This window comes from Carettochelys insculpta, chromosome 2 (assembly GCF_033958435.1).
Source record: "Carettochelys insculpta isolate YL-2023 chromosome 2, ASM3395843v1, whole genome shotgun sequence".
Lineage (NCBI taxonomy): Eukaryota > Metazoa > Chordata > Testudines > Carettochelyidae > Carettochelys > Carettochelys insculpta.
This window is the reverse complement of record NC_134138.1, coordinates 107,799,316-107,815,033: the sequence shown is the minus strand read 5'-3', so window position 1 is coordinate 107,815,033 and position 15,718 is coordinate 107,799,316. Positions and strand designations below refer to the sequence as shown.

At 37.9% G+C, this 15,718-nt stretch overlaps 1 protein-coding gene across 1 annotated transcript in view; it reads left to right on the top strand.

The window, feature by feature from the left end:
* The window catches only part of NETO1 (neuropilin and tolloid like 1), a 159,801-nt gene extending 145,619 nt beyond the window's left edge, over positions 1-14,182 (top strand). Inside the window, exons 12-15 of the mRNA XM_074985452.1 lie at positions 7,290-7,403; positions 10,647-11,205; positions 12,303-12,377; positions 13,723-14,182. Coding sequence (XP_074841553.1) covers positions 7,290-7,403; positions 10,647-11,205; positions 12,303-12,363 — 734 coding nt within the window. The 3' untranslated portion in view covers positions 12,364-12,377; positions 13,723-14,182. The remainder of the gene's footprint in view (positions 1-7,289; positions 7,404-10,646; positions 11,206-12,302; positions 12,378-13,722) is intronic.
* The last annotated feature ends 1,536 nt before the right edge of the window (positions 14,183-15,718 follow it).

Below are 15,718 nucleotides of genomic sequence, written 5' to 3'. Positions count from 1 at the left end.
TGCAGTCGCCCATATACTTCATATTGTGAGTGTTGAATGTGTTTTTAATCTTCTATTATCAGGGCACCATCGTGTGTCAATATTTTCAGTAGCTGAGAAGATATGAATCAATCAGAAAGCAAAGATTCCCTGTTTTGATAGTGATATACACTGTAGCACTGCAGTGAAATAATGCTTAAATGACTGGCCAGCCCTTAAAATGGAATTTGGACAAAAAAATCTAAATGGTTTTAAAAACTGACTTTAGCTGATGCATTCATCTGATATAATTTAAAATTAGAATTTTCATATGTTTTGAAAACAACAAGAAGTCCTATGGCACCTTATAGACTAACAGATATTTTGGAGCATAAACTTTCATGGGCAAAGACCCGCTTCATCAGATGCATGAAGCGGGTCTTTGCCCATGAAAGCTTATGCTCCCAAAATATCTGTTAGTCTACAAGGTGCCACAGGACTTCTTGTTGTTTTTAAAGATACATACTACACCGCTACCTCTCTGACATATGTTTTGAGTTTTTTAAAATTAAAATTGTAAATATTTAAAGTTATAAAAGAATTGTCAGTGTCATAATTTGTTCACTGTATAGAAGGAATATATATTATTAACTTCTATTTAGTCCAGTCACCTTCTGGGATGGGGATGGACAATAAAAGAGTGGTGGTCCACCAGTATTAGTCCTTGACACTCTGCTGCCACTATATTGACCTGCGCCTCCACAGGTGTCAGGTGATCACAGCTCTTATTGGACACGGATCACTATTTGAGGCCAATGGGAGTGTCAGGAAGTGGTATGAACTGGGTCACTGCTTCCTGCAGCTCTCCCATTGTCTGGGAATGACAATATGTGGCCACTGAGAGCTGTGATCACCTGATACTTGAGGAGGCACCTGTAAATATGAAGGTGAGGGCCAGACAAGGGCTAACTCTCGAGGACAGGATCTGGTCCATGGGCCACTATTTGTCCAACCCTGTTCTAGGATTTTATAAGGGTGTGTCTTTGTTACACTGATTTTAATGAGAAGGTTGTGTCTACTCTTCTCTGTCACTTGAAGTCAGTGTGTGTGGATGTTGTTTGTTGTCACTTTTGTTGACAAAATACTTCCACCCCTTAGCAGGGAGTTTCACTATGTCAACAGCAGAGTGCTACTCATGACAAAGTAGCAATCACACTTTCATTTTCCATGGCAAAGTTCATCATTCATTGTGGGGGTTAAGCACCCATGAACAACAAAAGTTTTGTCAATCAAGTGCAAGTGTAGACACAGCCTAAGTCTGGATTGTGATGCAGAGGACATAGGTATGATTTCATTAATACAGTATTCATTTGGAAACCAGACTTACATAGTCACGCCCAACTTGTAAGTCTGCTGCAAGCGTCTCCTGTCTGTAATAGCAAATATTTTGTGGGGCCACCAGCATAATTGTATGGAGAATCTTGTGCTGTATTTTCTCACATTACCAGTTATATCAAAATTTATTTTTGTGAGCAATAAAACTTAGCCTTGAATTTAAAATCTCCCCTAACATTAGTGATGCACAATTTGATCTTGACCTTTTCAAGAAAATTTCGAAAACTTTCAGGCATCCCATCAAACCCTACAGTCAACTATCCCACGCTACCAGATGCCATCTCCTTTGTGTCTTATGTGCCATCTTCTTCAGGAGATCCTAATGACCTGGTCAATCTCTTCAATCTATTCAGGGGATTCCACATCATGTCCAGCCAATCTTAATGTAATCTATTACTTAGTGTAGTGAGTGAGATGCTTACATTCTGGAGTAGTGAGGCTCAAAAACACCTTTGCTCTCTCTCTCTCTCTCTCATTGCTCTTTCTCTCTCTTTAAAATATATAAGTTACTTTGAATCTAATTCTCCTATGCTGTGGGGTAGCATAGCATTGCAACCTCAATGTTGCAAGGTCACATTCTTCACTTCCTCAATAACCACTAATCAAAAGATCAGAGTCAAGGTGCTGACTATTTTAAACATCTAAATGATGGCATCCATTACGTGTTAGATTTAGGGATTGTCACATTTGGGTTTCTGATTGCTATTACTATATTTATTTTTACCCAGGCTGGTTGGGAGTCTGTCCTGCTCATCTGTAGATTTAGTGATCTTGCCTTCACCTCCTTCAACTATCTCTCAACTCTTCTTTTCTTTTCATTTAACCTCCTATTCCTTTCTCTTTTCCTTTGGTTGTTCATTCCTCTCCCTTTTAAGAAAGCCTTGCTCAGCTTCTCCCTTGAAGTTTTAAGCTTCTTAATAAACCGGTTCTTGATCCATCAAAGTCCACTCCTCCTACTCTCATCTCGAAACTGTCCTCTGTTTCTCACCCTTGCTGTTTTTCTGAAACCACTCCCAGGAAGAGCATCACTAATGCGATCCACTTTGTCCAGTCTAAAAAGCTTCCGTGCTTCTCATATCTTTTGTCCCTAGTCTATTTAAAATTATGTTGGTAAAAATCACTGTATCATCTCCCATCCTTGAATTTCTTCACTGATTTCCTGTTTCATTCAAAATTTTGTCATTCCCTTTCCAGTCTCATCTACACATCAGCTGCCACTTATACCTCAATTTTTTTCTCTTCTACATCATGCTCTTGTTTCTTCCTAATTCTGCTCTTATTTCCTCCTCTGCCCTCTTTCCAGGCACTCTTTATTCCTCCCTTGCCCCATTTTGTAGACTTGGAATTACCTCTACTTCTGTGCATTGTGACATCCCATTCTTCCTTTGAGCTGCTCCTCAAATTTTCCAAATGGGTTTTGGTTTTTCCATCATTAATGTCCTTTGTGGTGCTTAGGATCTGAACAGATTTACAGAGGCCAAGGCAGAAGAATTCCGTGTGGCTGTACACACTCAGGCCACTTCCACACAGCACTCCCGTTCCAGAAAGGGAATGCAAATAAGCGAGAGCAAAAATGCAAATGAAGTGCTGATTTACAAATCTCATGCTTTATTTACATAATCTTGTGCAATTGCATCCCTGGAAGAGGCTTTTCCAGGAGCAAAAACAGCCATGTAGATGGGGTTCCATTGGAAAAAAAACATTTTTTTGAAAGAACCCTTCTTCCTCATTCATTTCAGGAAGAAGGGTTCTTTGGAAAACAGTGTTTTTGTCTGACGGAACCCTATCTACATGGCATTTTTGCTTCTAGAAAAGCTTCTTCTGGAAGCATGATCACACAAGATTATGCAAATGAAACATAACATTTGTAAATCAGCACTTCATTTGCATTTTCACTTTCACTCATTTGTGTTTCTCCTCCAAAATGAGAATGCTATGTAGACATGGCTTCAGAGATCGAACACTTCTTCAAATCTTTCTCTTCATGCTCTGTGACTTTCTTCTGTGCTCCTTGCTCACAGTAGTTTTTGAATATTTTGACTTGTTGAGACTTCCTACTGCCCCTCCTTGCCTTTCCTCTTTTCTTCTCTCCCTATCTACTCTTTTTGGACCTTTTCCTCTACATTCTTTCTCCTTCTTACCGTATCCACATACCTCAGCATGACTGGCTCTTCAAGCTTCCCTTTTGCCAATTTTTTCCCTTTAGAGCATAAGGTCTTAGAAGAGAAACTGACTTTGTATATACACAATGTGCAGTTCCCCTTTCAAAAGAGCCCCTCATTCAGATTAGGACAGCTGCAGTAGCACACCCCTGCTGATGATAGGGGTGCATTCACACTGTGCTACTGTTATACAGTCTTGTTTTGTTACTGTTACCAAGCCTGGTGATCACCTCTTGTAGTGTTTGTCTAGTCCAGAGGCTAAACCTTGTTATAACAAATGTAAATCTCAGCTGGGGGCCATGACAAGAACGGGGAAGGTTTTTTCCCAGGATTTTGAGCAAACTTGGCTGAGATTTTAGCAAGGCATCTAGTCTGTTGGTTTTCTGTGGTAGCCAAGTGAAATCCAGCCATTTCAGCTTAGCTAAACTTTTGTTTTCAAGCATTGCGTTTATATTCCAAACTCAAACAGACATAGGAGTGGAACCTTCAAGGGTTCAAACAGAAGAATAACTCCCTCCAACTTCTGGAGTACCTGTCAGCCAAATACACCAAGTTTTCACCTGGCTGTATTTTGACATGTATATTTAACCCCATCTATTTACAGGTTTGTTTTTTAAGAAGCCACACAGGGGTAAAAAAAGGGGTGAGAAAATGTGAGGGTAACATGAAAGATTTCTTAAAAACATTAATGTGCTGTCTTAGAAATATATATTTATGATCAGAGAGATAACTAGTTCTGTTTTTTTCTAAAGGTGTATTTAGCTATTGGACCATACCTGCTTTATTGGAGCCATTCCAATCTGCTTGGCTTATTATATGGCTTTTGGTGTATGTGCTAAAATTGAAAACGGACATTATAGCTATTATGTTCCATTGGGTGACTATTTTTGGGAACCATACAAATTTTGATAATATTTATTATTTGCTTAACATACCATAATAGTGCTGAAGAAATTGTTATAGTCAATTATGGAAAGCTACAGTTAAGGACTTTTGAACAAAAATTGAGTTCTTTTAATGTGATATAGGGAGCCATGAAATTCCACAGTATAAGTCAGAACCAGGCAACCTGTTACCTGTTGACATTCTATGTGTGGCCCACATGACATTTTCTTTACTGTTTCCCACCTGCAGAGTTGCCAGATCTACCAGTTTCCATCCACTTAGTTTTGTCCCTATTGGTATTACTAAAGCGACATGCATGTAAAACTAGAGCATATGAATTGATGTGTGTGAGGATTGCACACAACAGTGAAAGCCATGCACTCCCTCAGAAGACAATCAAAGGACTGCTGTAGTTCAACCAGCACACCCCACAAATTGGCAAAAATTCTAGGTATACACATGCAGTTAGTAAAACTACCCTATTCCAGGAGACTGTCTTGGTTATGACACTTAGCCCACTGAGGTGAAGAAGGGCCACTTATGCAGCCCACTCAGTAACCTAAGTTGTCCACTGCTGGAATAAATAATTTTCACTGTTTTGAGTTTGTCTATGTGTAAACTGTTCCAAAATGTCTGTGTTAGTATCATGAATTTATGCAATCCTAAGTTCTACTTAAAAAAACCACTATAGGGCACATGCTTACATGAGCACAGCATCTGACTTGCAAAGTCATCCTTGTGACCAGCAAGATCCCTTCAGATTAATCACAGTGATTAGTTCAGGTAACAACTTTTAGCTGTTTTAGATAAATGCTTTCAGTGTTATATGAACACAAAGATTTGCTTAAGTCAATGACTTTATATTGGTTTTGTGCTGTTATAAATGAACAGTTGTCATTAAAATGCCAAACATTTGTAATTTTTCTATTACTAAGAGGAACATTGACAGAACAACTACTGATATGACACTTAAATATGCAGAATCAAATATTTTAATTATAGTGTTTTAAATCATTTTGAAGAATACTTACCAGCCTAATACCAAGGACTCTCAGTGGCTGTTGTATGGCATAGTTCATTTATAAACATGTATAATTCCAATTGACGGGGTTGATTTTGCATGTACACTAGACACCCAAGTTACGCTAAGTTCATGGGCCAGCTTGTGTAACTCAAATTTTGTGAAATTCAGGAGGACCCGGGAACCAGGCAGCAGCCTATTTCCTAGCTCTCCTGAGCTTGTGAGAGCCAGGAAACTGACCAGCACTGGTGCGCTGGTCAGTTTCCTGGCTCCCAGAGAGGCAGGGAGATGGGATCTAGGCTGCTGCCAGGTTCCCAGCAACCCGCCACTCCTTGGTACTGGGAAACTGACCAGTGCAGCAGCTGGTCAGTTTCCCCACTCCTCTAAGTGGAGGGGAGCTGGCACCTAGCAACCTGGAGCTGGATGCCAGCTCTCTACCGCTGAAAGTCAGATTAACCTGAGATATGCAGAAGCCAAGTGCTGGTATCTCAGTATTCTACTGTCCAGACTTATTGACAGAGGTGGGCAATGCTTCTCATGTGGGGTTACTCCAAGAATTTGGTGAGTGTTCCAGGGCCACGCTTTTCCATTATATTAATGGAGAAGGTGCAAGGTCTGAGATGAGGGTTGGGTGCAGAAGTGAGCTTGGGGTAATGGATTGGGGTGCAAGAGGGGACATGGGGTCTGGAAAGGACTTTGGTTGAAGGATGCAGTTGTGCCCTGGGGCCTGGGACTAGGGTGCAGAGGTTTGGGTTGTGTCCTGGGGTACAGGAGTGAGGTTCAGGATCTTGGAAGCAGTGTGGGTGCAGGAGGAGAGGCAGAGGGTTTGGGTTATGTGAAGTAGGGGTGGAGGATGAGAGGCAGAGTGTTTGCATTAGGCAGAGTGGTGGGGGAGGAGTGAGGGGCAGAGTGGTGGGGCAAAGGAGGGTATGGGGTGCTGGAGACAGGCTGTGAGCAGGAGACTTACCTGGGTGACTCCCAGCTAGCAGACCAGCTGATTTTACAAGCAGTGTTTTGGGGGCTATGGTGGGGTCATTTGTGTTTGTGAGCCTGAGAGGTAAGGAAGAAGGAAAGGGATGTTTCAAACAGGAAGCTCCCATTGACGAGAAACCAGCCAAGCAGGTTGTGCTGGGGGTGGGGGGAGCGCTCGAAGCCTCTTTCATTCTCTCTCTGGGCTTGCAGCTCCTGAAGGACAAACAGTGCCCTGCATCCACTTTTCTGAGTGGTGTTCAGGGGATGGGGCAGGTAGGGAGTCTGCCTAAGGTGACTCACTGCATCCATGGTTGAATCTGGTGGCTTGGTGAACCAGATCCAGTCAAGCTTTGGTAGTATTATTGACCTGAGTCTTCCAGCCTCTACAACTTAGGGAAACCGTGCAATCTCTCTGGCTCATAGAGCTTTATAATCTTTGTTCATGAGCTATCAGAAGGGTGAATTTGTATTTTTTCTTATAATTATTATTTTATCACATGTGGAATGTCTATCTTCAGATGCTAGTAATATGAGTCAAATAAGTACATCCAGTAGCTCAAGCTCTTAAGCCATTGACACCACTATTTTATCTAGAACTGGTTTCTATACATTCTAAGCTGCCACATTTGTTAGAATAAAAACAATTCTGGGCAATAATCCCATCCATTTTAAACATGAGAGAAATCCTGTGCCCCAGATTAGTATCCTGTATGTGATATGAGATTTGAGTGGTGGTATGGTATAATATAACTAGTATAATAAAGAATTACCGCTGTTGTGGAACCTCTGTTATATAGTTAATTTCTGTTTAAGATGATATTATCATTCCTAGAGTTCTTAGTTTTGAAAGGTGAGTGATCTACTGCTTAATATTTGTTTTCCATTCTTGTTTTTAGCCCCCTGTGAAGCCAATGCATTTTTTTGCCATAGTAATATGTGCATTAATAATACATTGGTCTGCAATGGACTGCAGAACTGTGTGTACCCTTGGGATGAGAACCACTGTAAAGGTAATGTATCAGTATACAGAACTAGAATTGTCAAAACATTTTACTCTGTAGTGAACAGCATGATTATACCCAGTGACTTATTTACCTATATACCAGAAAGGTTAAAGCTTCAAGCAGGAGCAAATGAAGGACAGTATACAGCAGGCACCCAAGAAAATGGAAAGGGATGAAAAAAAAATAGCCAACTTGCATAAACCATTTGCCATTTTGTTTAGCTTTTCACTAGTGAACTGGGCTGCACAGGTTCTGACCCAGGGGCTGGCCGTCTGATAGCTTGAACTCTTTGTCCTCTGCTTTCTTGCATGTAAGTGAGGATGAGTCTGTTTTTCAACTTTGGAGTCCGTGTCAGAGGGAACTTTCCAGTAGTGACACAGGAGGTGGTGTATAAAGGCCTATTTGCTCTTTTATTAAGTGGACTAAGAAAAGAAAGAAAGTTTTAGGCCATCATTACCTCCTTTGACATCAGTGTGGGTGGCTGGGATAAGAGGGAAAAAACATCCCTTATCGTTTGAAATCTGTTTTTCAGTGGTGATGTCTGGTTCTCATAACAGCACTGCTGAAACTCCAGAGATAGTAGGAGTAATTCTGTATCTAGCAGCCAAATCCATGTGTAAACTCCAAGCCAGGTTGAAATGTAGAGACTAGATACAGGAAACCAGGCGTAATGCCTGTGTCGTGGAGAGAGATTGGAACTCCTGATTCAGGTGGGGGCATTAGTTTTCAAGTGGCCTAAGTCAGATTCTCTTTATTTTTGAAAAAAATCAGCATTTGGTTTCTTCAGCAAAAATGTTTTAAATCTTGTTTGAGGCTGTGAACACCATTTGCTTATTCTGTCAGGGAAGATTTGTTCCTGGAAACATGAGACAAACCAAATTTAGGAACAAATCAAGCGGGGAAAAATGTGGCGGCTTAACATTCAGCTTATAAATCCACTAAAGTCTGTAAAATCCTCTGAGAAACAGGGAAAGAAAATAAACTCATATGGGCAAAGAACACAATGAAGCACTTAACATGAGTAATATTCCTTGCAGAAGCTTGGCTTGCAGTTGAGGAAAAGTGTTGGTTTTTTTTTTGATTTATAAACTTAAAAAAAAGGTGGGGTGGGGAGAGACTGATTTCTTATAATTTCTAGAATAAATCTCATCTCCAGTTGTTCAAGTGCCATGCTGAAAAGGTACCATTACTACTAAGGCAAGTTTTTATTTATTCCTCCCTATGATTCTTAGTAGGAAGTAGATGTGCTGGCTCCAGCAAACAAGTAGTCTGATTGCTGTGCAGCTGCTTTTTTGAATCTGGGACTGCTGCCTGCTCTTTGTCAGTGCCTTGCGGGACCCTGGAAAAGTATCATTCCAATGGGGAGTGAGGCAGCACGTTAAATACCCTGCAGGCCACAAGAAAAGATGCCTGCAGGCCAAGCATTGGGTGTCACTGTTTCATTGTGAATGCCTTTGATTTTGAAATTTCAGAGGGGTAGGCATGGTAGTCTGTGTCTCCAGGAACAACGGGAAGTCCTGTGACACATTAAAGACTAACAGATTTCTTAGGACATAAGCTTTTGTGGGTAAGACACACTTCATCAAATGCACTGAAGTGGAAATATATATACACACAAACAATATTGGCTACATCTGCACTAGAAGCATCTGTCTACAGAAGTTACTGTTGGAAGAGATGTTCTGATAAAACTTCTGTCAACAGATCCTGTCTACACATAAAAGCAGATCAATCTTTTGATCTGCTCTGTTGACAAAAGGGCTGCCCAGAGCATCTACACAGCTATTTTGTTGACAGTTTCTGTTGACAAAATGCATTTTGTGTGTAGGCACTTTGTGAGTTTTGTCGACAAAACCCTCTAGTGTAGATGTAGCCTATATGTATATGTATCTCCCTTCTTTTCAAATATACATATGGTATCCGAAAAGAAGGGAGATACTTATCATATGTAGGGTCAAGAGTGATGAGGCCAGTTCAGTCAAGGTGGAAGTAGATTACTCACAGCAGCTGATGAGAAAGTGTAAATACCAGAAGAGGGAAAATTACCTTTGTAATCTACATCCACACTGACCAAATTGGTTCTACATTCAACAAGTATCTCCCTTCTGTTGATATACTATATTGGCACTCCAGTGTGTCTGATAAAGTGGGTTCTACCTATGACAGCTGATGCCCTAATAAATCTCTTATATTTTAATGTGCCACAACTCCTCATTGTTTTTGATTTTGAAGTTACATCCATATGTTGTGCACAAGTGTGACAGTAGAAATGAGACTGAATTAAAAGATAAATATTATTTGCAATTCCCATTGAATGCCCTATAGCTAAAGGCCCTGGTACAAAGACGTGTAATGCTCTTCCAACTCCCTTTGGACTACATCGTCAGCCAATGTACCCATATAAATTAAGAGGCAAACCACAAGAAGATCTATAGAAAAGGAAGATGAAACTAAATTCCCTTTTTGTGAGATGCCACTGAACATTTTTAATGCTGGGACAACTATCTTAGCAGGCAGGGAGAATTTCTCTTTCTTCCATATACTAACAATGAGCTAGATTGGTACTTGGCAACCCATAATAAGGTAGGGGTAGTGTGTAGGATCAGTCTTTGAGTTTGGGCCAGAGACATTCTAAAGAATAAAATTCTTTAACCTGGGTCTATGTCTTACTGGAAATAAATTATGTAATGGCAAATTAGAAGAGTTTTGCTGGAAATGTTATTTTGTATAACTCCTCTATTTTCTACTGTTTCAGTTCAGTCTTTGAATATCCCCAGCTCATTAATATTAGTAGTTTGGATAAGTTCCAAAATACAAAGAAATATTTATTTTTAATTCTCTATAAACCGTTTCTGTTTTCATTGATCTCATTTCTCAACTCTAGATATCTAGTGAGGGCATATGAACGTAGAAATGAAGTGCTGTGTAGAAGACTGTGGGATTTGTTTTCGAATGCAAAGGGTATTTGGGAATAAAGCTAAAGACAGTACTTAAAATCGAAATTGGACTTTCATAACTTAAAGTTTGGTTACATCCTGGTTATCACTGACAAATAGAAAAGGTGGTGGAATCTACATGTGATTTCTTTAGCTTGGCCCTAATACCACTTTTTATTTGCTTATTTTTTAAAATTGCTTCTGTAAAATCAAAACACAGAATAGCAACAACTTTATGCTAAGTATCAAAACCATCATAGCTATGTTTATTTTTAATTGGCTATTAATCCAGTGCTTTTCTTCTGTCATGCAGAAAAAAGAAAGGCTAACCTTTTGGACCAACTTACCAATACCAGTGGGACTATAATTGGGGTGACCTCTTGCATTGTGATCATCCTCATTATTATCTCTGTTATAGTACAGATCAAACAACCTCGTAAGAAATTTGTCCAAAGGAAAACAGACTTTGATCAAACAGTATTCCAGGAGGTATTTGAGCCTCCTCATTATGAGTTATGTACTCTTAGAGGGTCAGGGGCTGCAGCTGACCTTGCTGATGTTGCAGATGACTTTGAAAATTATCATAAACTGCGGAGATCATCTTCAAAATGCATTCATGACCATCACTGTGGATCACAACTGTCTAGCACTAAGGGCAGCCGTAGTAACCTCAGCACAAGAGATGCTTCTATCTTGACAGAAATACAACCCCAGCCTGTAAAGCCCCTCATCCAGCCCATGAACAGGAGAAATATCCTTGTCATGAAGCATAGCTACTCACAAGATGCTGCAGATGCATGTGAGATAGATGAAATTGAAGAGGTACCAACTACAAGTCACAGGCTGTCAAGACATGATAAAGCTGTCCAGCGGTCAGTATCAATAGATTTTTGATGAAGACTATTTCATAAAGACTTGATTGCCCCTAAATATTATTGTTTGCTCATTGTTTTTTAATTTATACATTGATTTTTATAGGTTAGGCCATTATATATTGTCCTGCATTTCCTTCTCTCTCCTTACTCTTTCTTTTTAACTCTATCTCCATCTTCTCTTTTCATGAAACTCCTCCACCTTGTTTGTTTATTTGTTCTTTCATTTTTTTACTCTCTCTCTCTCTCTCTCTCTCTCTCACACACACACACACACACACACCTCAACTAGGGATGGGTACAATTTTTACTGAACCAAAGAAGTTTTTTTGATAAAAATCTGTATTTTTTTAAAGAGATTCATGCATGTGGTTTCCTTATAGCTAAGAGGTGGCCTTGAGTACTGTCCATAAGCTATGAGAAGGGTGAAATCCTAATCAGTAAAAAGGATCTATTGATCTATTTTGGTACCTGACAGACAAATGCAAAACACTGCCGAGATAGGGAAATGCCTGGTCTTACGAAACACTGTTTTCTACATTATTTTCAAAATACTATAATCTGTTATCAACCATGATATCACAGCTTGTCATATAATATATCTCTCCAACTTTCAGTGCTTATAGAATATCCTTATATATTTACATATTGAAATATTGAGAAGAGTCTTTCTAATCAATGAAAAAAAGGAAAGCTTGGGGATTTTAAAAATAGAAGCTATTTTTATTGTGTATTGCATCTTAAATGCCTCTAAATAAGAACGGCTAAAATTTTACAAGTAAAGAAAAAGAAAAAACAGAATCACTTATGGATGACTTATTTGGAAAAGAGCACTCAGAAACTTTTTATATCTACGTGTGTTTTGCCTTGCATATATTATTTTTGTGCTTATGTGTTTTACATTTATTTTTGCATTTTTAACCTAAGTCTCTTAAAAATCCTTTGTTTATTTTAATGTAGTTGCATGCCAGTGTAAATGAGTTGGTACAATTGGTACAAATTGATCAAATTATCTCTTTATTAAGTGTATACATGCATATATTTATTTTCTCTATGCAAACTTTATTATGTTGAATGAAATAGACATAACATTCCAGGTTCTGCCTCATTGGGTCTCTAAGCAAACATGAATCTGAATACAACACTACTAGGGTCTAAAAGGCAAACTCAAGGTAAGTAAATATACATGCACCATCTCTTGCATTCCGTTGTATTTTGTTTTATTTGAAAAATGTTGATAGTTTTCAAGGTATATGCTACCTACCTACAGGCTTTGCATATAGAGAGTCATTTTAGAATATATGGAGAGAATTTAAAATTGCAACTGACTGTTTTAACAATATAAACATAAATTCTTGATAGCTTTTAACATCCCACTGCTAAATATGGTCCACATTTTGAGCACGTTGTAAAGACAGATGATTTGCATGGATATATGGTTTCATTTTTTATTTATGACAATTACATTTAAAAAGTCCTGTCATGTTACACATCATGTAAAATCTGGCAGCCTAGCTAGTTTTACTCATCAAAATATGAAGCTACCTGATGTTAGTTCATTTGACTCATTCAGCAGTGTCCAGTGTGGTGAGGCAGAGTTCTGGTGGTTTTGGGAGTCAGCTGTGTTGTTTTAATATTCCCCATTTACAAATCATTTTATTTGTCATTTACTAAGTTGTTCATTTGCATTTAATTTGTTACCACTGCCATTTATCTAAATAAATATCATCTAAACATTCATAAGGAAGTTCTTTCTAGATCATAGACTATATTCATTTGTTTTGCATATAATTGTTATATATATGATAAATCTCAGAGGGATAGATGTAGAAGTCTGTATCTGCAAAATCAGTGAGGAGCCTTGTGGCATATTAAATAATAACATATTTATTTGGGTATAAGCTGCTGTAGTTAAAAGCCACTTCATCAGGTGCATAGTGTTAGTAGAGTATTTAAGGTGGCACAGGACTTTTACCTATATGTTTATAAGTGTATATATCTATTTTACAGATAACAGATTTTAGATAACTATGTCTACCTATATTTTCCTTTATAGGGAGAAAGCTTTTTAACTGTGTTTTGTTTTCAGAGAAGAACAATTTACGAAAACATGGGGACTGTGAAAGGAAAAAATCTATAGTGAATTATTTCAACTGTCTGGAAAAAAAAAGTGGATCTATTTCTAAATTCATTCCACTACTTTTATCTAAACCTAAGATTAACAGACAATTTTTACTTCCTCAGCAACATACTCTCATTGCACAATAGCATGCTTCTTTTGTAATTTGGTTGCTGGCCACCAAGTGTTCCTTAGTTTTTAAATACACTTTGAGATTTTCTGGAAACTTGAAGAAGAAATTAGCTCCTGGCTGAAATTATCCTAGCTTTATTTTTTATGTTAGTATTATTTCAGTTGATAAATTTTATGTCTTTATCAGCTTGTCTGTTGTGTGATATGTGCAAGAAGATTATTTGACATTGAACTTTTGTTGTATGTACATTGTTTTCATTATATAGACTGCTTGAGAATAGTGCGTTCCTGAGTGATTTTGAACATGCTACAATGAAATGTGAAAGTATGGACCATGGAAATACCAGCTAGAGGTTTTATGGACTCTGCTCACCTGTTCTCATATCATGATAAAGTTCAGCAAACTGCATTGAGTAAAATTACTAGATGGCAATAAGACTCTACTACCATTATTGGTCATTTTCCTTCCCCCCGCCACCTGGCCCTTTTTAAATTTGGTTACAAAGTAAGATACCGAATTTCAGGAGCAATTTATTTACATCAGGTATTTATGCTTTCATAATCGTTTGAATAGAAATGTTTGTTGGATATGCATCTAGCAAAATGACTGAATTTGATCACAGAGAAAATAATCTGCATGAATGTTACTGAGTTGGCAAAAATCCCTTTTATTAAATACATTGTAAAAAGCATGCATTCATATTTACTGATGTTATTGTTCTATTTCTTTGTGTCATATGCTTGCTACTTGTAACTTTTTATATAAAGATACATAAAATAATGTATAATAATTTCTTACCTTGAGTTTTAAGATAATGCTTTCATTTACTGAAGTAAAACAACCTTACACAGAAATTTACCAAATCTGTCTGCAAAATAATATTCAATATTCAGCTTTCAGGAACTAAAAATCAAACCAAACAGATACCTTAGAATCACCATGTCCTGCCAACATATCACTTTTTACCATATATTAAAAGGTTATATTATATATGTGGAATACTAAACAATATATATGTATATATATAGTTTATAGAAATAGTATATATATATAGTTTATAGAAATAAATATTTTCATATTATGTGAATGTAAAATTTAAATGAAATATTTTTGACATTGCTGAAACAAAATGTTTCAGCTATGTCACCTCAAAAATTTCATCAAAATCAATACATTCCCATAAAAACCTTTGATACTTGATAAAATCGCATATTTTTGACAAAACTTCTTATATAACTAGTTGAAATGTTTTAGACAGAAGATCCACAAAACAAGTGCAATACAAATGGCAGTAGCGAAGGATTACCAATACTTTTTTTACAAGGGTGCTAAATATAGGATATTTGTGAACTTGAAATTTGTTCTCTGGGAACTAGACAAGGGGCTGGACTGTATTAATAAAATTGCATTTGTTTGACTAAATAGATTTCAAATTGATCAAATTAAAGTGGTGTAAATCTCTAGTATAGATGCACTTGAGCTTGTAAATAAGTTTACTTAACTCTGGGTATGTCAATACTTATGGGAGGGTTAGCATGCCGGGGATTGATTTTGCTGCATGCGTGAAGATGTGACAAAATCAACCTCTCTGGGCTTGGCCATCGACCTTGGTACTCCATACTGATGTGTAGACTAATGGACATCTGGATGAGCCCAAAAATCCCTGATCTGCACTAGTGAAGAAAGTTGATCCTGATACGTCAAATCTAACTATGCAAACAGCATGACATGAATCACGTATCTGGGATCGACTTTGATCTAGTGTAGATGAGGCCTCTGTAGTTTACTGAGGGTATGTCTTCACTACCTGCCAAATCAATGGGCAGTGATCTTTCTTGCTCCTAGTATAGACATGATAAATCAACTGGTGAGTGCTCTCCTGTTGACTTCAGTACGCCACCAGCTTGTGAAGCACAGGTGGAGTCAATGGGAGAGCATCAGCTGTCAACTAACTGCAGTGAAGATACCACAGTCAGTACATTAACTTCAGCTACTTTATTCACACAGATGAAATAGATTAACTCAGACCAACATCCTACATTAGTGTAGACTAAGCCTGATACAAGCTATATTGACACAAGCAACCATTAAATTCGTAAATGCAGTACAATTTTTCAAATACAGACGAGATGTCAGCCCAACTTGCTTATATCTGGTGGAGATTTTTTTTGTATCAAATGGTATTTCAATGTTGTTGAGGGATGATTTTTATTTTCTTTTGGTTTATGTTCTTCTAAGTTATAGTACATTTTACTCCCTTT